Genomic DNA, 27,061 nt, shown 5'->3' with positions numbered 1-27,061 from the left:
AGGAGATTTTTTTTCAGCTGTATGCTTTCTCAAAAATAAACAAGAGAGAGAAGGGGAACTAAAATGACAAATGCAACTTTCTAGGATGTAAAATGTGTGCGTATGGAGTCACATCAGTGTAGTAGCGCTACCTTTTTTATTGTGTCCTGCCTCCCACATAGTCAAAGACAAGGATTTGGATGTGTTTTTTACTATAGTATTAGTTTCTTGAACGAGATTAAAAAACCTGGAACCTTGTGCAGCAGAAACGTTTGCTCTGTTTACAGGATCAATCTGTTGCATTTGTCAAGTGCTTTTGAAAGCAGTTGAAGTGCACAGGTGGAAGCTGAGAGGAGTAAAGATGCCGAGAGCTGCACTTGGGCAGCTACATCCCATCAGTTTCTTCCACAAAGAAATGGCTGCTTATACTTTTTAACTGTGGGTTTATGTTAAGATGAAAGAGTTGTCATTCAGAGTTGTCTTAAAACTCTTCTCCAGACCCTTTTATGCTGTCATGTGGCTTAAATTTTTGTAGCTACTGACAGTGAGATGAGCAGAATTGATACTGATGATTCAGATACACGCACAAAAATAGTATTCTGGGGAATGTGAGCTCTTACTGTACAGAACAGTGCGAGTGCAGTACCTTCTTAATACTCTTTCTCTTGCTCTTTAATTGCTAATTGTTCTTATGTCTACAAACATTTTGTTCCCAATCACCCTTTGGGCAAGTAGATAATAGTCTAATGTGCTGGAAAGTATCTGCAGTTTAATCACTTATTCATATCTTCATCAAATCACGAGCTGCCTTTTGTTTTATTGGTTTATGGATTTTTCTTTATCATGTTTATCATAAAACTTCTACCACTGCATTATTGAACAGCAAAACTCTGTAGTAATGTTTTGGTGGTTAAAAGCTATCAAATGTGTATGCTGCTTTTCTGACATCTTTGTGTTTGTCTAATTTTGGAGGCAACAGCTTATGCAAGAGCTTTTCTTGACCTTTATTTATGTGCAATGTTCTAGCAAGATGTCAATTTGTACAGTATTCTAATTAGCCTGTTCGTTAGCATCGTGTCACTGCCTGGTCTCAAAATGCTGGAAATCTGTGACTGGGATGGCTGTTACTGGTAAATCGTGCTCCCAGAGCATCAGTGGCAGCTTCAAGCAAACAATCCTTATTTTTTTCGTAGATATATTCACTTAAGTCATGGCTCATCACAAAGGATATTCTACCTGCAAATTTGCTGACTTGCTTAGACCCTTCTACGGTATGTTACAATGGATAATGGCCAAGTTATGTTAAGATTCATAATGGAGACAGAAATGCTGTATTGTACCTGGTGAATGCCGTTAGATGCACTTACTCGCCTTACGTTATCGTCTTTAGCATCCCTGTACCTGTTTGTAACACCAGCCCTTACACGGATATACCAGTACTATAAATTCTCAAGCTTATATATTTACGTGCATAGTAGAACATTTTTGCATAACTGCTGCTAAAAATCTGTGTTTATATTATTTAGAATAGAATAGTTCAGTTGGAAAGGACCTACAACCATCATCTATTGACGATCATTTGAAATGCTCTAAGGTGACCCAGGACTGTTGTCTGCTCAGTTTGTACAAAAAGATGGCAAATCTCTCTCTGCCTTGTTGTTTAAAGGCTTCATGAGTCCTGAATGTGTCATCTGATACTTAGCACGTGTAAATTTTATTTTTCTTTGATTTTAACTTAGCGGACTGGTTGGATTTCCATCACAACTGTTCATGTCATGCTTCTTGTGCATGCGGTTGCAAATCCATCTTGCATTCTTCATTTGCTTCTGATGTGTCAGTGTATGCTGCTCATTCCCCTGCCTCCACCGTTTAGCGTGTTTATCAGCCTTCCCCGCCAGCATCTCTGGACCTTCAGCGCAATGCCTGTATCCGGAACCTCTTTTCAGAGCTGATCTGCAAGACTGCTTCCCTTTCTCCATCAGAAGCTTTTCAAAGGGCCATCGCTGCCCTGACACCTGCAGGAACTATTTTTCCAGTTGTGCCAAGACTGTACTATATTTTTAAACTTTTCTTTTTCTTTCAATACAGCACTTCACAATTCTTAGCATCTTAGTTTTTAAAACAAAGTGTTACTTGATCACTCCGTATCACACTATTCTCACGTCATTTGTCTTGCAAACAAGGAAGTCTCCAAGAGTCTCAAGTTGTCTCTTGTTTGGAAAATAACTAGTTTGATGTAGAAACTTAATGAATAAAATAGATGCTAAGAAAGTGACACGGAGGGGATTTTGGCTTTTTGCCCATATCTTAAAGTAATTGTCCAGTGGTATTTGGACTGTCACATTTTTAGACTGAGTTTCTTGGTGAATTTGATCCCTCTGCAGCTGCGATTGGCTTAAACCCTACTGTAAATGAATAGGGTAGTGTATTGTATCAGCGTCGGGCCTGGATTAACCATCTTGCCCAAGCTGTTGGATTGCTGATTGCCTGGATCATATTCCTTTGGGGTTACATCCCTGACTTCCAGCTCCATCCGTAACTGCCTGGTTTGTCTGCGTAAGCCTGTTATTTCCTTTTCTTGTTTGGGGTTGATCGTTCTCCCCAAATTGCAAAGTGTGGCTTTTGTGGGAGGAGAGAGGGAAGATAAGCGACTTGTGAGTGTAAAAGGCATTCATTTCAGGTTGTTCTTAATATGTAGAGAAGAATGTGAGTTCTTCTTAAGAAATCTGAAGTCTTCGTATTTTTTTAGCAGCCCCTATATACTTATAACGTCTCAGTTGAGCTTCTGTCCGACTGTAGTAATACCTCTGTAAAAGCAAGGAAATCAAGTCCACGTGTTTTTTTCTAACCATGAAAAGCAGAAAAACTTTTTTTCTCTTTCTAAACCCCTCGTACCTTCTTCAGACCCTGCCTGTGTGTCTGCCTACATCTGTATGCATCTGCATGCTTTTTTGATGAAGAATTTCAAATTGAAATATACCTCAGCAACTCTCGGGCCTCGCGTGAGGCCTTCCAAATGATCTTCTCTCTTAAATACCTAGTGTGGTGCCTGAAGAGTTGCTGCAAATATTTGGAAGTCATGGCTCACGCTGGGTTTTGGCATGTAAAAGCACTTGTTCTTAAGCCGTGCTAGCTTATAACATTATATCTTGCTGGTGTAGCTGAAGAGATATTGGCAGACAAGGTGGAATATTAATTTACTGTTCCATAAATGCATTGATTATCCCTTTGGGTGAGATCTCATCTGCTTTTTGTACTTTGCTCAGTTTTTTCTAGTTGATCAGGAGCACCTTACTTCCACAAATGGGAATGCCGTCCTGGAGCTCTGAGCTAGCTTTTGCAGAAGATGCTAAACATTCAACCCGGTCTCCGTTTTCTAGTCACGTTGATAAAATGATTGCTGTTTTGAGAGAGGGAATGTAGCGGTTGATCCGAGAACAGTGGAATAGTTGAGTCAGTACGGTGTTTATTTTGCTTTCCTGCCCATAAGATAAATGTAAGTGCAATGAGGGCACTAGTGTGAGAGCTCAGTAACGTTACTTCCACGTAGATAAGTCAATAATATATTTGATTTTAGTTATATGAGGTAGCATACTATTGTAGGTGCCTATGTTTGTAGAATCTATTTATATTGTTCAGGTAACCGTTTCTGGCAGAATTATCCACAGACATGAAAATGAGGCATGTGGCACCAGTGTAGCATTTTTAATGTTAGCTGCTTCATGTTTTGAATTTCATTGCACAGGCTAAAAAGGTACCTCACCCTTCAGCAAGGCAGCCGTGGGGCAGTAGGAGGTACGGAAGAATTACGGTATTTGTTCAAGTCTGCATCAATCTTGAAGGAAGAGTTTCAGTTAATGGTTACTTATCAGTTCTCTGAGATAGTAGCATGTTTGCTACAGATCATCAGAGATGTTTTTAATTACCTGGCAATCTTAACTTCTTTTGTCTTTCAGATTTATCTCCTCTTCAGAGGATCTTACTCTTGTTCCAGTACTTAGACTATCGCAGAACACTACTTGTTGTTCACTTATTTTGTAACATACCTGTTAATACTTAGTTGTTGAAATAAATTACTTTCTATAACATAATGAGGTACCTCTCTGTAACTTTGTAACATGTTAGCATTTTACGTTAGCTTGTCCCATTTTTTTTTCTGTGTTCTGCTCGCATCACACTATAGCAAGAGGGAGAGAAATACCTTTTTGTTCCTTGGTAGGCGAAGCTGAGAGCTTCACTACAAGCGCTGTCTCCTGCTGCTGCTTTTCTCCTGTTCCCTGTCTCTTCTCTCTGCCCCTTTCCCCCCAAAACACTCTCGCCCATTGCTGTTTCCATGAAATTCTTGGGCGGAGGGAAGTAAGAAGATCTTTGTTATATTTGGCCCTACCTATTCCACTGTAAATCTAAGTTTGAGCTGTGGTGTGGGATCACCTACTTGGGCTGTGGGCATGCTAAGGAATGGTTTTGAAGTTTCATACTCTCATGAAATAAACATTAAATCACACAAGCATATTGTTGTTTTGCAGAACATCTAGCACTCTGTGTCTGAGGGCATGCTGGAACCTTATCTTCAAAGGCTATCTTCTAAAAATATAATGCTTTAAGATTGCATTTTGCTTTTATTTGCACGCATGAAAGGAATATAGTAAGAAGGTGTTAAGGCACCTCTTGAATGTGTGACCCAGTCAAAGATAGGCTTGTAGAGTTATTCATGAGAAACTAAATTTGGAGTGTAAAAACTTGCCTTTCTGCAAAATATACTAATGCTTCTGGTGCTTTGGAAGAAATATGTCACAGCATTTATCAATACGTGCCAGGTTGGTAGTCACTGACCTCCCCCCCTTTTTCCGGGGATCAAAATTGCAAGATTAAATACAGGATTTCTGTAGAGGGGACTTCTAAAGGAAGGCTCCTGAATTACCGGGCAATTACGCACCAGCAGTGTGTAACAGTATTCAAAATCCTAAACGAGTGGCCCAGCTTTCAAAAGTGCTGAACAGTCAGAAGCACCTATTGAGCACAGTGGCAGCTGAGGGGTGACTCAACATTTCTGGAGATCATTCCACTTAAATAAGGATTTATTTGCTTGATCTTAGTCTTCTGAAAGTCAGCAAGCAAAATTCTCATTCATAGTTTTACGGGCGTAGAAGATAGAGCTGCATGTCTAATTTTAAGCATCTCTTTATTTAAAGCTCTTTTGGCTAATAGCTTTATCTAGTCATTTATGATTACTTATGCATATCTATCTGGGGTGCTGTTTTATATTTAAGGAAAATGATGTTCTATTCTGTTTTAGCTGGCAAGCTTTTATGGATTTATGTGAGTACAGGTTGCCATGGAGAATGACTGGCAGGTTAAGCTTGACTTTTAAAAGAGGCTTATTGAGTTGAAGTGCAAAAAAAAATAGCGTTGAGGGAGAAACTTTTAACAGCTAGGTAAAATGATCTTGCTCAAACTTTCCGGTAATTGTTTTCCTTTGGGAGAAATTAGGTCCAAAAGCATCCTTACAAAAGAAGAAAACTATTGAAAATGGAGGGGGGGGGAGGATTTGTGATGTGTTTTTTCCAAGTCTACCAAAGCATGCTGTGTTCAAGTTGAAATTGGAGAAAATATTAAATAGGGAAGACTTTGTTTCCTTTTATAATTGTGCTGGATTTGTGTTGCGATATTCCTTTTACAAGAAGGGAAGCTATGCATTCACACTGTAATTAGTGTGATGCGTTAACTTTCTGAACTAACATCCCACTCTTCTTTTCGTGCAACACATTTGTTTCCAATAAATAGCTGCTACTACTGTACCTCTAATAACATGGAAAATTCCAGTGCAGTAACAGGTCTTTGACTGGATGTGTTCCTCAGATAATGTGAACAAACTTTTTTTTCTTAACTATTGAAATCAAATCTATTTTATTTACATTATTGAGAACAACATGTTTGTTTCAGAAAGGTTTATATTTTAAGCTTACTCAGAAAATGTAAACGTAGTAAAATCGCTTATATGTGTTTGCTGCCAGTGTCTTAAGAAAGTCAGACCACTGAGTGGGTAGAATGGTGTTAGTAGATGACTACCTGAAGCCAGAGGTGCTCTAAGAACCAGAGCAGCTTTCTGACAACATTAGACTCCTTGTCTGTGAGTGCACAAACCCTTCTGTCCTATGTTTTTGGATAAAGCAAGATAAAACATAGTAATTAGCTCATTCAGAATTGAGAAAATCAGGCCAGCTCTTCTTCTAATTTGTGAGTTAAAGGAAACTTCAAAAGGATGAGGTCTGCTGGCTTTGAGAAGAATGACTTCATGACCAGAAACCACTGCAGGTTCTTAACAAATGCAGTTTAAAGGCCAAATGTGTTAGGACGGACTTATTCCTTATCTTATATTTCATGTAATTAAGGCAGTTCCGTTTCAGACCATTTAGAGGTGCTTATTTAGTGACTTCAGTTGATTTGTCTTCATCCAGAAGAAGCTGGATCCAAACAAGCAGACAAATGTGCCAGTTGGGATTTTCATATCTAAAGATCCACACAATACTAATTTACATAAATGTGTATTAAGCTAATGGCCTGGTACAATTTTTGCCTTTCTGATTAGCAAAGAGAAATAAAGTTAGTCTGAGGTCAGAACATAGCTGAACTATTTGAAGAGGATTATTAAATAAAGATGACAGATGATTCTGGTGTGCATTCGTGCTTCTTCACTATTCAAATTTTGTTTAAATCAATGCCCCTTGATTCCCAGTCAGTATTTTCACTTGGTTTTATCCTACCAGTATAAAACATAGGAAATCATTGTCACTGTTCTCCTTTTCCTGATTCAGAGCTTATTCATCTAATAATCCCTAACTTTCTATATGTACATACTATGTGTACATGTATATAAACTATAATCTTTATTTAAATATTGTTACTAGGGGAAAAGAGATAATCTTATATCTAAAACTGTGCAAGCAGTGTCTTAAGCATGTTTTTAGCTATCATGGGACAAGCAATGCAGTTTTTTCATGTGCTTTTAATATCCTGCACTTAGCTTGAAAATAAAAGAAGCAAAAAGCCACAGACTTCCTTAGAAACATGATCTGCAATTTGTTAAAAACAATTCTAATGTAGATATTTTTTCCTCCTAGGTTTTACCAAGAGACAGTACATCTAACACTTAACTTGGATCATCTCTTGTTCATCAGCTTGAAAATCATAACAGCCCCCAAAACTGACATTTGCTCTGAAAGAAAAAGCTGTGACAAATGGACAATATGTCTATTACTAACACGCCAACAAGTAATGATGCTTGTCTGAGCATTGTTCACAGCTTGATGTGCCATCGACAAGGTGGAGAGAGTGAAACTTTTGCCAAACGCGCAATTGAAAGTTTAGTTAAAAAGCTAAAGGAGAAAAAAGATGAATTGGATTCTTTGATTACAGCTATAACCACAAATGGAGCTCATCCTAGCAAGTGTGTTACAATACAGAGAACGCTGGATGGGAGGCTTCAGGTTAGTACAAGTGAAAATCAGATGTTTTCCTCCTAGTGAAGGTGGAGCAAAAGTGAGTGTCGCAGGATCCTAGAGTGTTGAGGAAGAGAGTAGCTCTTCTCTTGCATCCCCCCTTGCCCCCATTTGTAGGCATGTTCTGTGGCTGGACCTCTGGATTGCTGCAGTAGTTGATTATATATTTTTTTCAAAAGGAGCAGAAGGCGTTGGATCAGCCGTTCTAAATGAGCGTGTGTGTGGCAGTAAAAAGCAGGGTCACGTAACAAATTCGTCTGTTTATCCTGGTATTTTCACTACAAGCTTCTGTTAGCTCTGTGTTGGTCAGCAGTGTGAAGAAAGACCTATGATCCCTTGCTAAGGTACTCCAAGGAGGCTGCACTGAGGATTTATGTTAGCCTTTTATATCATCAGTACTCAGTACCTGTATAGCTTGGGTTGTGATTTCCTTGTTCCAGGACAGATGTCATGTTTGCTGGCTAGCTTTCTGTCTACCCTAGAAGCATTTTTTTTTTTTCAGTATAATGGATTGGCATTCTTCTACTTGTAAATTCCTTATAGTGTAGCTTAGTGCCTCGTTCCTCTTCTTCTGGGGCAAAGCTCCTTCATCATCCATGGTGGGAAAGGTGACCATACATACTACATTAAGCACAAATTCTGCTTCTGCCATTTTGTATCCAGTATTTTTTTTCTTAAGAATCACAGTGTTGACTTAACCGTAGCAAAACCCTAATAGAAATTTATTTCTGTTGAGTACAGAACTTGGGTAAACTGTATACCACCTTTTTTTTTTTTTTTGCATATTTTGATGATGCAGAGAGATTGTGGTGGTGTTTGTCCTCTTTCAGCTTTGCTTCTCACTAAATGAAGTGAAATATCTTGCTACTTTCCCAATCAACTTTTGTGTCTAACTTTTTAGGTGGCTGGTCGCAAGGGATTCCCTCATGTGATTTACGCTCGTCTTTGGAGGTGGCCTGATCTTCATAAAAATGAACTCAAGCATGTTAAATATTGTCAGTATGCTTTTGACTTAAAATGTGACAGTGTCTGTGTAAATCCTTACCATTATGAGCGTGTAGTATCGCCTGGCATTGGTAAGTAGACTCTTGATTTAAAATGGAACAGTGGGAATAAAATGTAAAATGTTTTCCTTTTGAGTGTAGAAAGTACAGGCCTGAATTCAAAACATTAACTTTTAATGATCTAATTATAAATTACTTTCATATGCTCTTCTTCTTCTTCTTAATGGAATTATTCTTTTACCTTTATTCCAAATTTGAAACAACAGTTTGTGGCTTTTGTTTAAGCCTTCCTGTTGGCTTTGCACACAGTTCTTAGAGTTAATGTGTATCCTAGGAATAACTTAGAATTAAGACTTGCATTGTGATGGGAGGGGATATAATGTGTAGAGTCTGTAGTAATAATCTGTAAAGGCTTATAAACTTAATGTTCAAATGTTGTTGAAGATCTCTGTTTATATAATCCTCCACACCCCCTTTTCTTTTTAAAGATCTCTCAGGACTGACACTACAGAGTTCTGGTAAGTAATTCTGTTTACTGTTGCATTTCTGTGGGCACAAGCTGTGTTAAACTCTTCAGTATGTACACAGTTTATTCCTGAGTATCTCCTTGGGAGGGAGTATAGAGAGCAGGTAGAAATGCCTTTGTCTCTCTGGTTTTGGAAGACCAGCTAAGTAGTGTATGAGAGGCAAGTATTGATAAACTCTTTACATTGAGGCTTCAGCTCAGCTTGTAGGTATGTTCTGTTTTCATTGCCTGCAACTTACAAACCCCAACAAAAAAGAAAAACAAAAACCCCACTGTTGAATGCTGCTAATTAAAAAAAAAAACCCCACACAAAAACGTGTGCACCTGTATGATATACTAATTGAATTGGGAATAATAGATGCTTATGATTTAATAAGTAGTTTAACAAGAAAATAATAAAAATTCTGTAATTAATATGCAATTGAATGAAGCAATCTAATAGTCTTGCTTTCCCTGAAACTTGAGAGAAATTGGACATTATATGTCCAATGAACATTATTCAGAGATCTGAGATTGTGCCGTTGGTAACGGCTTTATTTCAAAACTGATTTTTATTTTTTCCTGCCAGAAGAAATTCATAGAGAAGGAAATTTGGGTAATCCAATGTTTTTAGCACTTTATTAGAAGTATTCAAGCAAAAATGACTTAAAAACCCCCCAAACAACCCAACAAACTGTTAACTTCACAAGCTTTAACTTGTGTGCTCATCTCTGCTAATTTGCATTGTTACCTGTGTCTTCTGAAAAATAATGCTTTTGTACAGAATCAAAGCTTACTACCCAGCAGTTACATACATAATAAGTGTTTCCTTGTCATGCTACTGTTTTTGCAACAAGAAACAGAAAATTAATGTCAGATTTTAATATATTTAAGGCTGCTTTAAAAATGAGCATGGGAGATGATGTAGTGTAAGAGTTTTACTTGAACGTGCTCTATAGGATATACAGAAATAAATTCTTGTCATGGCGATGGTAGTGATTTCCTTGTGCTGTATGTGGAATATTCTGAATTAGTGGCTACATTGTTAAATATAGAGTAGTGTTATATTGTCTTTGAATGTGTATTTGATGTTTCTAGGCAATTTGAATGGGAGTTGCTTAAAATTACTTAAGGGATGCGTGACATTTCTTATGTGCTGTGTTCATGAATTACATTTTTCATAGGAGATTTACGTATGTTCTTGTATAGTAGGAATTGGTTTCTTAGCTACTGCATTAACATATATTTAGGTGCTTGACAAAAAGCATGTTTTTCCCTTTTATTAACCGTGTCCAATCACACGATGATGGACTAGAAAACAAAATGCTATTGGAGTCTACTACCATGGGACTAAACTGCTTGTTTGCTAGCAGTAAGCAAAATAAACCGTTGGCTTTTCCATCCAGTTATGCTTCAAAATTTCCTGCTGCTGACTTGAAGTGTTTATTTGTAATTTAGAGGAGTGCTTTAGCAATGTTTATATAGATTAAATCCTCCCCCTAATAATTTTAATAGAATTGTTATTGCTTGAAAGTATCAGTGCAATTTGTAGTTAAATCCCAAAAAATAGATTTGCTTTGCACGTTTAACCGTTTGCTTCTTCACAGCTCCATCAAGCATGTTGGTGAAAGACGAATACGTTCATGACTACGAGGGGCAGCCGTCATTGTCTTCTGCCGAAGGCCATTCAGTCCAAACCATCCAGCATCCACCAAGTAACAGGGCATCTACAGAGCCTTATAGCACCCCAGCCATGTTAGCTCCTACTGAGGCTAGCACTACCAGCACCACTAATTTTCCCAACATTCCTGTGGCTTCAACAAGTAAGATCATCGAGGTTATATGAAATACTAAACTGTGAAAGCTCAAAGATAACCACTGTTTTTTGCCAAAGTACTTCTTGCATTGGAAATGCGCTGCTGTTACACTACACTGATAAAGTGTGTGGCAATGTGATCTAGGCAGTCTCGTAAGTGTTAACAAAAGATTTTAACGTGCAGGATAATTTGAGTAGCTTTTCCTGGTGACCCAGTCTTTTTTCAGTGAGACTGACACTACATGAGTGCTACAAGACTGTTCTGGATAGGCCAAAGGTTCGGTGATAACAATGTTAAAGCAGTTGATTGCTGACAAAACATTATGGCTGTTATTGGAATAATTGCTGTAGGAATGGAAGGATTTTATTATTTTATTAACAACAGCAAGTGGGACAACAAACAGATATACTGTAAGGTGGCAATATCGAGAGGTTTCCAGACAAGTCTTTAGTGTTCCACAGCTGACAAAATGAGTCTTCCAGTTTTAACTTGATTATTATTTTTATAAAGGCCCACTGTACTACCAAAGTGACAGCCCTAATGAATATTTTCATGAGTCTGTTGGAGTGTTGCATTGAGGTTTTTCTTGCTTTTCTGTGTGTATTCGGTACATGTGAAAGAGTCTGGTTTACCGACATCAAACTTGACACTTCACTCCAGCAGAACAGTAAAGTAGTTATGTACACAATGTCCTGCAGCCCTGACTAGGAAAACCGTGGAGTTTGGAGGGGTTTCACATACTCTTCATCGCTTTAATATCAAAGATGTGTGAATGTAATGGATTTCATGTTACCAAATTTGAATTACGGTGGCATGGTGTTTTGATAATGTTCTTTAATTTTAGCTGATGACTTTTTTTACTAAAACTAATGATGGTTTTCCCAAGCTGAGATACGATGTCTGTATTTGTCTCCAGTAGGGAAAAAAGGAAAAGGCAGTTTAATTGTATTGCCTTTGCACAGCAGTTTATAGTCAATAACTTTTTCTCATCAGTGCTATAATTGTTGGAGCCAAGTGGACATGAAAAAACAACTTGCTTTTAGGTTTTAGTTGAAGTTATCAATGTGTTAAATTCTGCTAGCCTGACCAGTTTGAGAGTGCAAGTGCACTTGTGAAACTGCTGATCAGTTTAGTGTTGATGGCTGAGCTGAAGCCTTTTAAAATCAAATTCTGTTAACCTGTTCTGAAATGTTTGTAGTTTTACTTCAAAGCTTAGACAATTCTTGAAATATTTATTTCGGAGAAAAAAAAAATCCAGCAACTTTCTCGGGAAGGAGTCCAGTGATGTATGCAGCTCTATTCCAGCACTGATTTTAAAAACAAAATACTGTTCAGTATGTTTTGGAGGAACATAAATTTAAGCGAGCATCCTCCTTAGGAACAGTAGTTCTAACATACTGAAAATAAGCAACTTAACTGGACCTACTGTTGTCCTGTTTGGATTCGTACCAAATCTACTCCAGCTCTGTTGTTCAATAAATCCTGTGACATCTCTTCTTCTTTCCTTTCCAACTGAAAAATGAAGTATGAACGAAACAAAGCTGCGGTTGATAAAAGAGAGTTCTCTGCATACTTCTACTCCTAAAATATCAAGGGTGTCAGAGTCAAAATTAGCTGATGCAGAGCATCTTGCTTCAAGTTTCCTAAGACACTCTGGTGGGTGGAAAAAATTACTGAAACCAAACTTGTAGGAACTGTGTATTGCAGTGCCCTTAGTTGGGTGTATTTTCCTACTCAGTAGTGCTGAGCTCTTCTTAATTAAAATTTTGGAACGTTCATGAATAGGTAGTGTGTTCTTTTACCAGGTCAACCTACCAGTATATTGACAGGTAGCCATAGTGATGGACTCTTACAGATTGCTTCAGGGCCTCAGCCAGGAACTCAACAGAATGGGTTTACAGCTCAGCCAGCTACTTACCATCACAGTGAGTATATACATACGTGCACTCTTCTTAGTTTTCTAAAACCAGTTTCCAAATGTTCAGGAGAAATAGAGGATTAGAAGTGAGATGCGGAAAAACTCCCTTTAAAAACCAACCACTCCTTTCTTTTTCTAGATAGTACTACAACTTGGACTGGAAGTCGGACGGCAGCCTACACACCTACCATACCTCACCACCAGAATGGCCATCTTCAGCATCATCCACCTATGCATCCCGGACATTACTGTAAGTAGTGCAGATTTTGAAATCACTTATTTTGTTTTCAATTTTGTTGAATGGTGGGGGACTCATTTGTGATTATTCTTTACCCTCAAATTCTTTTTTTTTTCATTATGGAGCCATTACTGTGTTTAGTATATTCTGACAGTTAAATAGAAGAGCTTGATGGACTTTCCTCCATTAAAGCAGCAGAGATGAGAAATTCAAATAGCTATAGTGATACCATCTGCATTATAGATGTCTTACTATACTTAACAAAACTAGCATTTCCTTTCTAAACCTCTGTTTTTAAAGCTTTGCAATCTTGTAGTAAACATTTCCTTTGCGGAGAAGGAAGTTGATTCCGAATGTGGTGTTTTGATATTTTTCTTTCAAAACTTGGAAGTTCCTGCGTGTTTTTATTTTCTAGAAGTTTTGAAGTTGGGTCTTGATGTAACAATCTACATTAAGCTTTGGAAGACGTGTGTCCATGTTCACTAGCCAGTTTTAAAGAACTTTGTGAAAGCTTGTGCAGTAAAGTACTTGTCAATAAAGTGATCTTGCCACAGCCTGATTCATGAGTACATTTGGCACACAAACTTGAACATCTCTTTCATCTACGAAATAGGACCACAACCTCTGGTTTTAAGGTACAGGAGATGGGAAGGGAAAAAAAAAAAGTGATCAAACTTCTAGTGTCAGTGTCTAGCACAGTATATGCATTATAAGAGTAGAATGAAAAAAACCCCACCCAAATTAAAGTTTTTCTAAATTTTGTGGCAAAAAGCTAAACCACAGAATCACAGATCACAGAATCACAGAATGTTAGGGATTGGAAGGGACCTCGAAAGATCATCTAGTCCAATCCCCCTGCCGGGGCAGGATTGCCTAGACCATATCACACAGGAACGCGTCCAGGCGGGTTTTGAATGTCTCCAGAGAAGGAGACTCCACAACCTCTCTGGGCAGCCTGTTCCAGTGTTCGGTCACCCTCACCGTAAAGAAGTTTTTCCTCATATTTAAGTGGAACCTCCTGTGTTCCAGCTTGCACCCATTGCCCCTTGTCCTGTCAAGGGATGTCACTGAGAAGAGCCTGGCTCCATCCTCATGACACTTGCCCTTTACATATTTATAAACATTAATGAGGTCACCCCTCAGTCTCCTCTTCTCTAAGCTAAAGAGACCCAGCTCCCTCAGCCTCTCCTCATAAGGGAGATGTTCCACTCCCTTAATCATCTTCGTGGCTCTGCGCTGGACTCTCTCTAGCAGTTCCCTGTCCTTCTTGAACTGAGGGGCCCAGAACTGGACACAATATTCCAGATGCGGCCTCACCAGGGCAGAGTAGAGGGGGAGGAGAACCTCTCTTGACCTGCTGACCACACCCCTTCTAATACACCCCAGGATGCCATTGGCCTTCTTGGCCACAAGGGCACACTGCTGGCTCATGGTCATCCTGCTGTCCACTAGGACCCCCAGGTCCCTTTCCCCTACGCTGGTCTCCAACAGGTCTGCCCCCAACTTGTACTGGTACATGGGGTTGTTCTTGCCCAGATGCAGGACTCTACACTTGCCCTTGTTATATTTCATTAAATTTCTCCCCGCCCAACTCTCCAGTTCTTTATTTCCTACTACAGTACTTAACCAGATCACCTGTTTGCAGCACTTAGTGGAGGGGAGAATGTACTGTGAGTTAATGTTAGAATGACTTTTCAGCTTGTCTATCAAGAAAATTGTGGTTTAGAGATGGTTATTAAGTTTCATTATTTTATGAATATTTCATATTCATTATTTCTGTTAGCATCCTACTTCACTTATCATCATCTTTGTCAGGAATACCAGGATGTAAAAACTTTAGTGGTGCTGTAGAGACTCTATAAATGTTTCTCAGTGCATGTATCTTTCCATAATTAATAGTTGTAACTGGCTGGTGATACCAAATAGAGCTTTTCTTGCCTGCTGCCTCTTCTCACTTCAAAAAGTCACGTTTTGACACCTACTGAAGTTTTGCCCATTTTGACATCTTGTTGCAAAAGCTGCTGTTACTTACTATACTATGTTTAAGTCTTTCCTTCTTGTTCTCTGCTGCCTGTAAGGGACCTAGATTATAAAAGTGGAGAGAATAAACTGACTGATACCAAGACTGTATTCAGTATTTTTTTTCTTTAGAAAATGAGTTCTCTAGGGCTTTTTTCCATCTTCCTGGGATACTAATGGAGCTCTGAGCTCCACTCAGCTTCTGAATTTTTAGGAAACCTCTAAGAGTGTAATTCTTCTGTGGGCATTTTTCTCCCCTGTCAGCTTTGGCCAATTGCTTCAGAAATTACTGGGATTTATAACATCTGGTATTTTTACAAGTCTTTTTTATAGGAAAATAAGTTAAGAAAGAAAACCTTATTTTTCCTCATGTAAAACAAATTGCATGTTTTCTTTTAAAGGGCCAGTTCACAATGAGCTTGCATTCCAGCCTCCTATATCAAATCATCCTGGTGAGTAAAATCTAACATGTAATGCTAATATTGTAGAAGCTAATAACTTTCTAGTTTGAGTATGATTTTTTTTTTTAATCAAGCACTCTGAAATCTGTGAGATACATATTCAAAAGGGGAGGAAGGAAGGAGAGGAACCATTTTGTGATAAGCCTTCTTTTGAATTCAGACATCTCTTTTGGAATGGTGACATAGGCTGTGAACTGAATTTAATTTAGATGCCTAAGTCAAAAATTGCAATCCTCAAACCCACACTGAGCTGGTGCCTACCCTGGAGGTGTCTGAACTCTGAATGCCCTCGATCCTAAACTTTGCAGGGTACCTGAAGTTGTACTTTTTGCCTGCTTAGAAACATCATGGAGCTTAGGTCATGCCAAAGCTCTCTTAGATCCATGATCTACAAGTCTGTCATCACAGCCAGATACCCTGAAAGATAGGTATTGCCCTTCTTAGCATTTTGGTGCTGAAGTTCCTCTTTGGACCTTTGCACAGGAGCTTGCTCTTTCCAAGAGCCTTCACTAATGGTAGCATTTCATGGAACCAAGGAGATCTTGTCATGCGGTACAGGCTAGCTCTGTTGCAGATGCAAGGCAGTATTCTGTTTTTAACAGCAGTAAAGCTGTTGCCTGCACAGTGAGAGCTGCATAGTTGAAAAGCCTAAAAGTTTAACTCCTTTATTCATTGGCCAGTGACTAAATCAGTACCAGAAATAAAACTATTGTTAATTGTTGGCTGAACTGAACTGTAGCTAAATTGTATTTCATATTATTTAGTATGTCTTTTTCACCCTATTGATTCACCTATTGATTTCACCTTGTTCAGTCCTCAGAGACATGAGTATTTATCTGAAAATTAAAAAACTTAAAGCAATTCAGGCACCTTAGTTTATTCTTCTCTAATAAAAACAAAACAACAGTTTCTTAAGAGGTGTGCTGTTGGGTGCTGCAGTTTGTAATGAACGAGTACCACTTATGGCACTGGGAGAGCTCTTTTTCCTGTTGGCTTTTCAGGCTGATGTGTTTAGGTCCTATCACATTAGCTCTTCTGCTTCCCCTGTTTTGAGTATGCTGTAGTGCTGATTTTCTTTGCCCTCCCCAACAAGCTGCTTAAGTGCCAGCTGTGTTACCCTTTGGTGGAAACAGGCCCTTATAGTCAGCAAAGGTGCTGAGTCCCTGAAATCCCCAGTGATTCCAGCTTATGGCAACTTTAGGTTTTAATGTGTCTGAAGAGAAGTACCATCTTTCCTTTGTAGCCAGTTTTTCTTTTTAAAATAATATGAGTGAAAAGGCACCTCTTTGCTATTAAAACATGCCATTTTGTTCTGCTCCCTTACTTAATACTTCCTTGTTTTATCCCATGCCTGACTTTCTTGTGTGCAGACAAGATCAGGATGTGATCTTTGATGTTTTTCCCCCATTGCCCTGCTTTCCAAATCCGGTTTGCTTTGCAGGGAGGATAGAGAAAACTGACTTCACCTAGAAGGTAGTTACTCTTATATCTTAAGCCAGATCTGTTTGAGAGTTAGTTTCTGTCAGCCTAGTCAGGAATAGGCATATATGTATGAATTCTTTATGCTAAAGGAGGACAAAATCAAGCTATAGTCATAAGGTGCAGGAATGCAGACGGTTTACAAAATCTAACTGGAATTACAAACTGCACAAAGACTTGTAAGATCTTAACTACAAAAAACCCTAGCTTTGACCTATGTTCAAATAAAAATGACAAGCCCATGTTCGTTGCAGTATGTAGTGTTTTTCTGTGCTAGCAGACATGTCTGTCTATCTGAACTTGCTTATGTGAGTGTGTGCTCTTAGTCTGAACAACAAATGCAGTTGCAGAAGGCTCAATTGATTGTCTGGAATGGGTTTATAGGGTTTTTGTGCCTTTCAGACAGTTAATTGTCTATATTCTTTAGCTCCAGAATATTGGTGTTCAATCGCATATTTTGAAATGGACGTGCAAGTTGGGGAAACATTTAAGGTCCCTTCAAGCTGTCCAATTGTTACTGTTGATGGATACGTGGATCCTTCTGGAGGAGACCGTTTTTGCCTGGGCCAGCTTTCCAACGTGCATAGAACAGAAGCCATTGAGAGAGCAAGGTATTCTGCAGCTCCCCAAAGCTCCATCTGTCTGTGGTATTTGATAATAGTTTGGTTTGCATTCAGTGTGTGATGTGAGAATAACTGCAATATATAGATTTGTCAAAGGAGCAAAGGAAGGTTGATAGAGAGCTAGTTGGATTTTCATTCATTCTCACTATGCATGTGCTAGGCTTTGATGTGGAAGCGGAGAGAACCGAAGCAATCTTGTAACTGAAAAGGAATAAAATTATTCCATGTCTTCAGAAAAGTTGCATTATGACAGTCAAAATGCTAGATTGCTGTAACTTGATCCAAACGAACATACGGTTCTGCATTAAAATGTGGCTTTGTCTATGTATTTGGGTGACTTTCTATATTAGAATGCTTGTGGGATTTTTACACTTCTGAACAGAACTGAATGCGTTTAGTATCCCAGCTCTGTATTGTCAGTGAGTGCGGTAGTTGCTACTCAGATATCATTGCTTTACGTGTAATTACAGATGGTTTTTTACTTTACAGATTTTGTGTAACTATATACTAACTTATACCTAAGATAATAACTATGGTTTCAAGTCCTTGTATGAGTGGAATATAAATTAAGGTATCACAGACAACTGAGAGCTGGATAATTGTTTATGGTTTATTTAGTAAAGATCTGATTTATAGTATGTACACACAGATGCATTGGAACTGTCTTTCTTTTTAAGGTTGCACATAGGTAAAGGGGTGCAGTTGGAGTGCAAAGGAGAAGGTGACGTGTGGGTTAGATGCCTCAGTGACCACGCAGTCTTCGTTCAGAGTTACTACCTGGATAGAGAAGCAGGGCGTGCACCAGGGGATGCTGTTCACAAGATTTACCCAAGTGCATATATAAAGGTTGGTTCGATGTTCCTAGATGAAAACTGTGGGGGAAAATAGCACACATTTGGTTCTTGTAAATGTTAGGGAAGCTATGAGACTCTGAAATAAATGTAACTTTGCTTTTGATTATCCTTTAAAAAAACCGAAAACTTTCTATTTGACAAGTCACTTAAGATGACTTTTTAAAATGACCCTAAACTGAAAGTATCATCTAGATACTACGAAAGTAACTAATTTTTGTATTTTGTCACAAACAATCTTGATAGCGGTTTTTTGTATTTTTAGCCTTACAGTTTTAAATGAACTGCTGCTAAAATTTTTAGCATAGGTCATCTGCTTCTTTGCTCTCTCTCCAAAACAAGAAAAGCTGGGAAAGTCTGTATAAACACAGTTGAAGTGTAAAGTGTTATGAACATGAAGTGATCCAGAGGTCACAGAAAGTTGCATGGAAACAAATTATTTTCAGGAGATTCTTACTTGGACAGGCCTCTGCCAGACTTGAAACTTTATTTAGGACAAGTCACACTTAACAAAAAATCATTCTTGAATTAGAGATGAACTGCTTGAAGTTTGCAGTGATACTTTTTTTTAAATCCTCAGTTTTGCAAGCAGGTTGTGTAATGAAGGTGAAAGAAACCCCACTGACCTCTATGTACGAGCTTTCTAGTATGAGAACAGAGTTCCTGTATATATTAGTGCCAAGCCTGATCACAAAGATATAAAATGCCACCAATGTGAAACCTAGCTGCTGAAACTTCAGGCCTATCAATTATTGGTATTTCTTTTAAATAGACTAACACATTTCAGTAAAGCAGTGAAGAAGAATAAAGTTTGACAAACTAAAGCAGGACTTGTTGGCTTCTATTTTTATTTATATGCTTATTTTCTGTAAATCCTGGGATTTAACAAAGAAGTTGGGATTTTATTAGCCTTGTAGCATCCTTCAGATTTTGATCCTGCAGTCAGTTCTGCACAGGGTACTGCTTTAGCTCAGCTCAGCCAGGTTCTGGTATTGCCAGTGGTGGTAATGTCGTATGAGAAGAGTCTCTAAGAATCAGCTTTAAAGGATTATTTCTGTTAGAAATTAAACTAGTCGGGGAAGGTTTGCTTTTACCAAGTGTATGGTGAGACTGTGGAAGTTGCTTTGGGAAAGCAGAGAGATCCAGATCATTGGGGATGGGAGTTGAGGAATTTTTTCCTTCCTTGATTTCAGTAATTCTACATAGTTTGATTTTTTATTTTTTTAATTTTTTTTTATTATTTTAAAGGTGTTTGATTTACGCCAGTGTCATCGTCAGATGCAACAGCAGGCTGCCACTGCCCAAGCTGCTGCTGCTGCTCAAGCTGCAGCAGTAGCCGGAAACATCCCTGGACCAGGATCAGTAGGTGGAATAGCCCCAGCCATTAGTAAGTACATTAACTGCTTGGTCTCCTTTTTTGCCTTACCTGAAAACGAATCACACAGCTCTCCCTCATAACAGCACCCATCCACCCAGTGCCCCTGCAACAGTACAAATTAACTTGGAATGAGGTAGCAGGATTGGGGCTGGGGTGGCATCGTGGTAAGTCTGTAATCATTCGATTTGTACCTGCTCCATGCACCAGCTTTTGCTCTGTAGTCTTCAGGGGATGTTGGATATGCAGTACAACATTTATATACAAGGTCAAATAGCATAACCCTGTTAGTTTAGACAGATACTTTTGGCTGCTTAGACCCAAGCTTGAAAAGCGATCTTTGAGATCTAAGCTCATAAAAACATTACCCAAAGCAATGGGGATTACTGAGCGACAAAGTCCTTGATTAGGTTTAGGTAAACTTAATACTAAGATTCTTGAGAAGAGGAAGAAGAGAGCGTGAAAGTGTTTTTCTCTTTCTTTTATTTTTTAAAAGTTATTCTGAGCTAGAGTTTTCTTAGTTGCTAAATTCTAGATCTTTGAAATTATACTTAAGCCCTTTTAAAAATGTAAGTGCTTACATGTCTCAGACTGCTTTATGTGCCACAGTGTTTTCTGGAGTCCTTGTACTGCCAAGTGGCTCTTTCCAGCTATCCTATAAATTGCTGAAGGCATTTTGTATTTAACTTCTGTCTTAGCCGTACTTGTGATTGGAAGTTTGCCAGCTGTATTCATCTTTTTCTTTTATTAGATGTAAGTAGTGTTAATTTGTTAACCCAGCTTCCTGCAGGTGATCAGTCTTGAGTTCTTATGCTGAAAATGCAGCATTTGGCAAACCTGAAGAATGAGTATTTTTTACCACATTTCCTAAATAAGGTTTACGTGCATTGTATCACATAAGACATTAGGTTTCATCCTGTCTGCTTTATTATAAGGAGTTTTGTATTTCAATGCCATTTCAAGATTGCAGGATGATGAAAAAAACTTTAATTGGAAGAAAATGCAAAATAATTGCTGCGTTCGTTATAGCAGAGATCTAGAAATATGGATTGGCCTTGGCTATGGTGAGAGGGAATTGAATGTGAAGAAAGAGCCAAGCAAACAGGAATGGCTAAACAAACAGATGATAAAAGAGCGTGTCTGTGAGCACTTACTTGAAACCTCTCCTGTTTAGGTTTGTCAGCTGCTGCTGGAATTGGTGTAGATGACCTTCGCCGCTTATGCATACTCAGGATGAGTTTTGTAAAAGGTTGGGGACCTGATTACCCAAGACAAAGCATCAAAGAGACACCATGCTGGATTGAAATTCATTTACACCGTGCCCTCCAGCTTCTAGATGAAGTACTTCATACCATGCCTATTGCAGACCCACAACCTTTAGACTGAGATCCCTCTGCTGCACTGCTGTAGGCCATTATATTGTGAGGATGGTGGATTGTAAAATACAATTCTGTTTATAACCTGAAGATATATTTTACTTTTGTTCTGCTTAATCTTTTAAACCCAGGTTTTAAAAATGTGTTTGCCTCCTTGCTCTTAGCAGAAAGAAACTGAACATGCAGAATTTGGATTTCAGTTATTTTCAGAACTTAATTGCCATAATACATGGCTCAGGGCTTAAAGTGAAAGGTAAAAGCCTTATAGAGACTTTACAGTATTGAGTTTGTTCCCTTCAAAACTTTCCTTCTCTATTATGGCATCTTGGTGATAAGCCTCATGGGAGCCTTTTGTATGCAGAATATATATTATATATATATATATATTTATATCTGAAAATTCCTCCTAATAGTTATAAACACTTACCTTATAGCAACTTTAAAATTCCAGCTGATTTGTAATGTTCTTTTTAGGGAACAATAGTTAACAGAAGACTTCTTTATTTTGTTGACTATCTTGTTATGATTTTTCCAGATTAAAACGTAGAAGCTGCCAAAAAGTGAGGGATGAGACATACGTTGTTGGCATTGATGAAAAATAGCGAGGAAAAGAAATGTGGCTTTTCCTTCACTAGTTTTTAAAAAAAAAAAAGAGATCTTAGATTTTTATTTATATAGACATGTGAGTTTTAAAACACTAAAGGAAATGGATACTTTCGGTGCTGGCACTCAATTTAAATATAACATGAAATACCCAGTGTGCAAAGTTGCCACTGAAATTGTGTAATGAGTACCGAATGACAGGAACGTATTTTCATAACTACTACTGACTTCCATGATTTTACTCAAGTCAAACTTGGCAGGTATTTTAAAAAGTTGCATGACTTTTTACTTGCATCGACCATTAAATCGTGTAATATTACATCAGTATTTAGGATCCACTTTTTGTATCTGTTCACCATTTCCACTCAGGGCAAGATGGCAAACTTGTTTTTATACCTCTTGGTTATTTTAAGCCCTATGCCATCAATGACCATATCAATTGGCAATGACTTTGTATAGAGAATTTATAGTAGAAAAAAATGCAAATGTATTGAACTGTATGACAGATACAATATGTATGCTTTCTCTCTAGTTAATAGTATAAATAAAATGATGAAAACCCTGATTTTTTTTTTTTTATAAATTTAGTTTGCTTCTATTATGTAATTCTGCACCTTGAAACCATTGATCTTGAGTGATGGATTACTTTCCTTTGCAAAACCAGCAGCAGCCAATAGTGGGAGGAATTTTTGTTGGGTTTGAACTTGCTGGGAAGCAAACCCAATTTTTCTTTCCCTGCTTCTCAAGAAAAGCATGACCTGAGGATCTTTCTTCTGGCTATTTGGGGTATGAAGAGGGAGCAGAAATTCCTTATTTTTCATCATGTCTGTAGGGAGTTGGAGCTTAATTAAACGGCCTTAGAAGTACGTAGACTCCAACTGAAGTCCTTCAAGCGCTGCCAGTTCGGTCTGCCTGCCATGCTGTACTGAGCCCACCTGGCAGCACAGTTGTTAACATAAGTGGAAGTCTTGGAAGAGATTCTTCAGAAGCTTTGTGCCAAGTTTCTCGCATGGTTTCAGGAATCTGTAGAGGGCTATGACACACGGTGTTTAGGTATCGCTTCCCCCATACGCTGAAATTCTTACGAAAGAAGTCGGCAGTCATCGTTTCTGTCTTAGGCATGGAAGCACAGAAGACAGATGACTTCGGAGCGCTGGCCAGAAATGGATGAGTTTTCTCCGTATTTTCATTAACAGCGTTGCCTTCTTCAGACTAACTTCTGAGATCACTTCTTTTTCCTCTTATGTGGCAGCTTCTTGATGTTTGGAAAAATAACATTTGCTTTTCTCAAGGCCTTTAGTTTAAAACCTTTTTCATTTTCCTTTCTCTCTTAATGATCTAGTTTGTCTGAAAAGCAAGCTGCTTCAGATTCTTGCGGAACACTTTCAGTAGAGGATTCTGACTACGTCCTCAGAGAAGCTTATTAACCAGCAGCTCAGTTACACTTCATCCACAAGAGAAAACTTGATTTGGGGGAAGAAATGAAAAGCCTGACTACATGTTCTTCTTGCCAACCTCCCTTTTGAATTGTCTGCCCTGCTCTTACTGCTGGACTCGAGGTGCCTTGCCTTTTGGGAAGCGTCTAGCCGCCTGAGTGATGAATTCCTTGTAACAGACTGTTCATTTGATTAGGAGTCCATGAGCTTACTCCCCGTTGAACTTTGCAAGGTGCTTATCTTGGCGGGTGGCCCATCTGTATACGGCTACTTCACAGAAAACCCTCTGTACCAGTTGCTTACGTTTTGATTGTGCCAAACTTTGATAAAATAGTGAAAGATTGCTTCCGCCTGTCTGTGTCCTTGCCTCTATCGCAGGCTGAAAGAATTCCGCTGTTAAGACTAGGCTTTTTGCAGATGTTTTGCAAGTCTCCTTAAGTCTCTACCTACAGTGTAGTGTTTAGATGGCCAAAACTGTTCAGAATAGAACAACAAAATAATGTCAGATGAGTTTATCAGAACCAAAAAATCACAGGCTCCGCATCGGGAGCAATCTGAACATTGTGTGAGGCAGTAAGGATACTTAAACGGCATTCATCTTATCTACCAGGCAGGTACCGATAAGATGCGATCGTAACTGTTAAAGGGCAAAATGAGAGAAGCTCATTCTTAGTTTTTAGTATGCCTAACTTAATTTTTGTACTTTTATTTCTTATGACAAGGCATAAAAGGCAGCACATAATGGATCGGAAACACTTCAGCAGCAGCACATGGAATTTTTAACGGTCTTGCGTTTATGTCTTTTTCTGAGATTCAAAAAAAGAGCTACAGCTCCTTGACATCCGCAGGGTTGTCAGCAATGCCAGAATCACGTCTTCTCTTCAGCTCCAAATGTCTCAAAGTCAGTGAATTCAACAAGTGCTTTTTCAGCTTGCGATCCTGGTCCCACGTCTGCTCGGCTTAGTTCTTTCGATGAGGTAATTACCCCTGCGTTTCTCACCCTCGATTACGCACTCGTGAAAAAAAGCATTGTGCTGGAGTACTTTGTCATTTCACTTCGTGTACTGGAGAGCTGGGATTAGCACCTGAAGGCTTAGACGGCTTTAGCCGTGTTATTGTTAGTTTTGAAAGCGAGGGCATTTAAAGTTAAAGTGGTAGAGATGTAGGAGAGGAAACCTTTTTCCTGGAATGGTTTAAAAAGACTTAAAACCATCCTAACAGGAATCCCTTGGAAGGAGCTGGTGCTGGTTAGAAGCGGTTGTTCCTTACATTGGCTTGATAAGAACGATGTGCTTAGGGACCGGCACCCCTTGGCTGCGATACAAATCACTTCATTAATGCCTCTTGCATCCTGAAGACCTGGGAAATACTCTGGCTGCTTTACAGAGAGGGACCTAAAGTACAAAGGAGACCACGGATCTCCCTCAGTCACGAAGCAGGTCTGTAGCAGCAGCAATAGTCCTTAAACCTGTGTCCAACTCCTGTGCCTTACCTTTAACACCATCTTCCTTCTTGTGACACTTCTAAAGACAACAGTGTCCTCTCTGCGTAGCTCAGAAATGACTGCCTCAAGTCTTTTACTAGGAACCATTAAAAAATTCCTATGCTGGTGTATATGGGAGGGGGGCTTCTGCCTCTGAACCCTTCAAATGTTGTTTACGTCTTGACGGTGGTCTTTATTGAGACATCTTTAATCTCTTCTTTGAAGAGTAAGTGCTTTAGAAAGGGCTGTCTCCTTGATTTACATTTTTGCTCTGCTGAGCAGAGTGACTGGGAACCCTGGTCACTTCTTAATTAAAGACAGCCCAATGGGCCTTCCTCTTAAGTGGGATTCAGACTTCAGTTAAGAAATCCTCTTTCCTCCCCTCCTTCTCCTGCCAGGCCCCATGCTACTTCACATCTGCTTTAGAAAATTATAAGATTCTTAGTTGTCAGGTATTGTTAAGGCCACAATTTTTAAGAGGTTACTTTCTTTTTGTTGTTTAAAGTAAGACTTAAACATGAAAAGCGATGGTCTTGCCTGGTCCTGCTGATAACAGGAGTGTTTCTGTGACTGGTATCAGGTTTTTGAGGACCACGGCACTGTTCTTGGGACTGAGATTTGCAAATTGGGGCATTTGCATTATTCATGAGCACTACGCTGGTCCCTTCTATTGCTGATGCAGCTGGGCAGGGAAACGAAACCAACGGAAAGCGCTTCTCCACCAGACGTGTAAGAGCTGGATGCTGAATCCTTGTGTCATCCACCTCCAAAACGCTCTTCTTGATGGCGTGTGTCTGAAAATGATCCGGGAGGTGCGACCGTGCCGAGTCAAAGCTGCCGCTTACAATGCCCCTGAGGTCCCCGAGAACTGATGGGACTTTTCAGCGCTGTGAAAGACCCGGTGGAAAGCAGAACGACTTGTCGATTTGTCGACCAAATCTCCAGAGGTTTTGGCACTGCTGGCTGCTGTTGTGCCTTGGGAGTGATACATCGCTCCTAAATTTACAGGACTTTGTTCTTTCAAGCTCACCAAAAAAATAACTTAGCGCTTTCTTGCTCCAGTACCTTTTTCTGTGTCTTTTTGGTGACGTTTGGTAGCACTACTAAGTTGTGATTCAGCTGGATGGAGAGCTGTGAAGTACCCATAACCCAAAACTCACCTTGAGAGGGTTTTTTTGAGCATGAAAGCCTAGTTAAGCATTTTCTTCTTTTAATTATTGCCTTTTGATAAGTGGTCAACAGAATTCCCAGTAGTTCCTTTGTAGCTTACTGTATGTTTTTCATTAGGCCTAGTTTGTGGATAATATACTGTAGTTAACTTTCATGAAATTCTGTAACAGAGTATGTTTTTGATTAAAAAAGGTAAAGTTTCATGTCTTTGGCTTCTTTATTTCATTCAGTGAAGAGCTTTTTACCCTATTTCTGGCCGGCTGTCAGAACTGTTGGCTGCAGTCTTGAACTGTTCTTGGAGTCTCACCTGTCAGGTACTTCGGTGCAACCAGCATTGAACGCAAACCCAAGCACGGTGTCCAGCGTGGTAGACTCCCCGTGCACCTAAAGGCACACAGGTACCAGTCTGTCTTAAGCTGGTGGGGCACCACAGTTTTGTGGGTGCTCATATTAATGGAAGTTGTTCCTTTAAAGCCACCAGCCAAGCTGTGTGTTGTGGTCTTGGAGCAAGGACCAGAGCAAGTGCCAGGTCTCTGCAGCCGTACGTGCTGGTGAGTGAGGGCCGTCCTGTCTTAAAAGGTGCACGGGGGCTCTACTCCATCCGCTCCTGGAGTTATCAGGCTGCAGAACTCCTCCCAGTGACTGGATAAAATACTGACCACCACCAGTTGTGGGATATAGGAATAAAGCAGGAGACAGGCGACGCATTTGCAATGCTCTGGGTCTCTGCTGAGGTCGGTAAGCAACCACATCATAGAATCATAGAATGGTTTGGATTGGAAGGGATGTTAAAGATTATCTAGTTCCAACCCCCTGCCATGGGCAGGGACACCTTCCACTAGACCAGGTTGCTCAAAGCCCCATCCAACCTGGCCTTGAACACTGCCAGGGAGGGGGCATCCACAACTTCTCTGGGCAACCTGTTCCAGTGTCTCACCACCCTCACAGGAAAGAATTTCTTCCTAATATCTAATCTAAATGTCCCCTCTTTCAGTTTAAAACCGTTCCCCCTCGTCCTATCACTCCATGCCCTTGTAAAAAGGACCTCTCCAGCTTTCCTGTAGCCCCTTCAGATACTGGAAGGCTGCTATAAGGTCTCCCCGGAGCCTTCTCTTCTCCAGGCTGAACAACCCCAACTCTCTCAGCCTGTCTACATAGGAGAGGTGCTCCAGCCTTCTGATCATCTTCATGGCCTCCTCTGGACTCGCTCCAACAATAAAGGAGC

General features: G+C 39.4%; 1 protein-coding gene across 2 annotated transcripts in view; it reads left to right on the top strand.

The window, feature by feature from the left end:
• The window catches only part of LOC137675692 (mothers against decapentaplegic homolog 4), a 31,213-nt gene extending 5,174 nt beyond the window's left edge, over positions 1-26,039 (top strand). The window contains exons 2-12 of one of the 2 annotated variants that reach the window (XM_068421870.1): positions 7,101-7,466; positions 8,380-8,554; positions 8,971-9,000; positions 10,595-10,810; positions 12,610-12,729; positions 12,862-12,972; positions 15,381-15,431; positions 17,347-17,530; positions 18,220-18,388; positions 19,642-19,780; positions 20,943-26,039. In XM_068421870.1, the coding sequence (XP_068277971.1) occupies positions 7,218-7,466; positions 8,380-8,554; positions 8,971-9,000; positions 10,595-10,810; positions 12,610-12,729; positions 12,862-12,972; positions 15,381-15,431; positions 17,347-17,530; positions 18,220-18,388; positions 19,642-19,780; positions 20,943-21,154 (1,656 nt within the window). In that variant the 5' untranslated portion in view covers positions 7,101-7,217 and the 3' untranslated portion in view covers positions 21,155-26,039. The remainder of the gene's footprint in view (positions 1-7,100; positions 7,467-8,379; positions 8,555-8,970; positions 9,001-10,594; positions 10,811-12,609; positions 12,730-12,861; positions 12,973-15,380; positions 15,432-17,346; positions 17,531-18,219; positions 18,389-19,641; positions 19,781-20,942) is intronic. The other variant, XM_068421871.1, reaches the window with a different exon arrangement.
• Positions 26,040-27,061: the final 1,022 nt, after the last annotated feature.

Source organism: Nyctibius grandis, chromosome W (assembly GCF_013368605.1).
Source record: "Nyctibius grandis isolate bNycGra1 chromosome W, bNycGra1.pri, whole genome shotgun sequence".
Taxonomy (NCBI): domain Eukaryota; kingdom Metazoa; phylum Chordata; class Aves; order Nyctibiiformes; family Nyctibiidae; genus Nyctibius; species Nyctibius grandis.
Note: the sequence above shows the minus strand (reverse complement) of the source record. Positions and strands in the feature narration are given on the sequence as shown.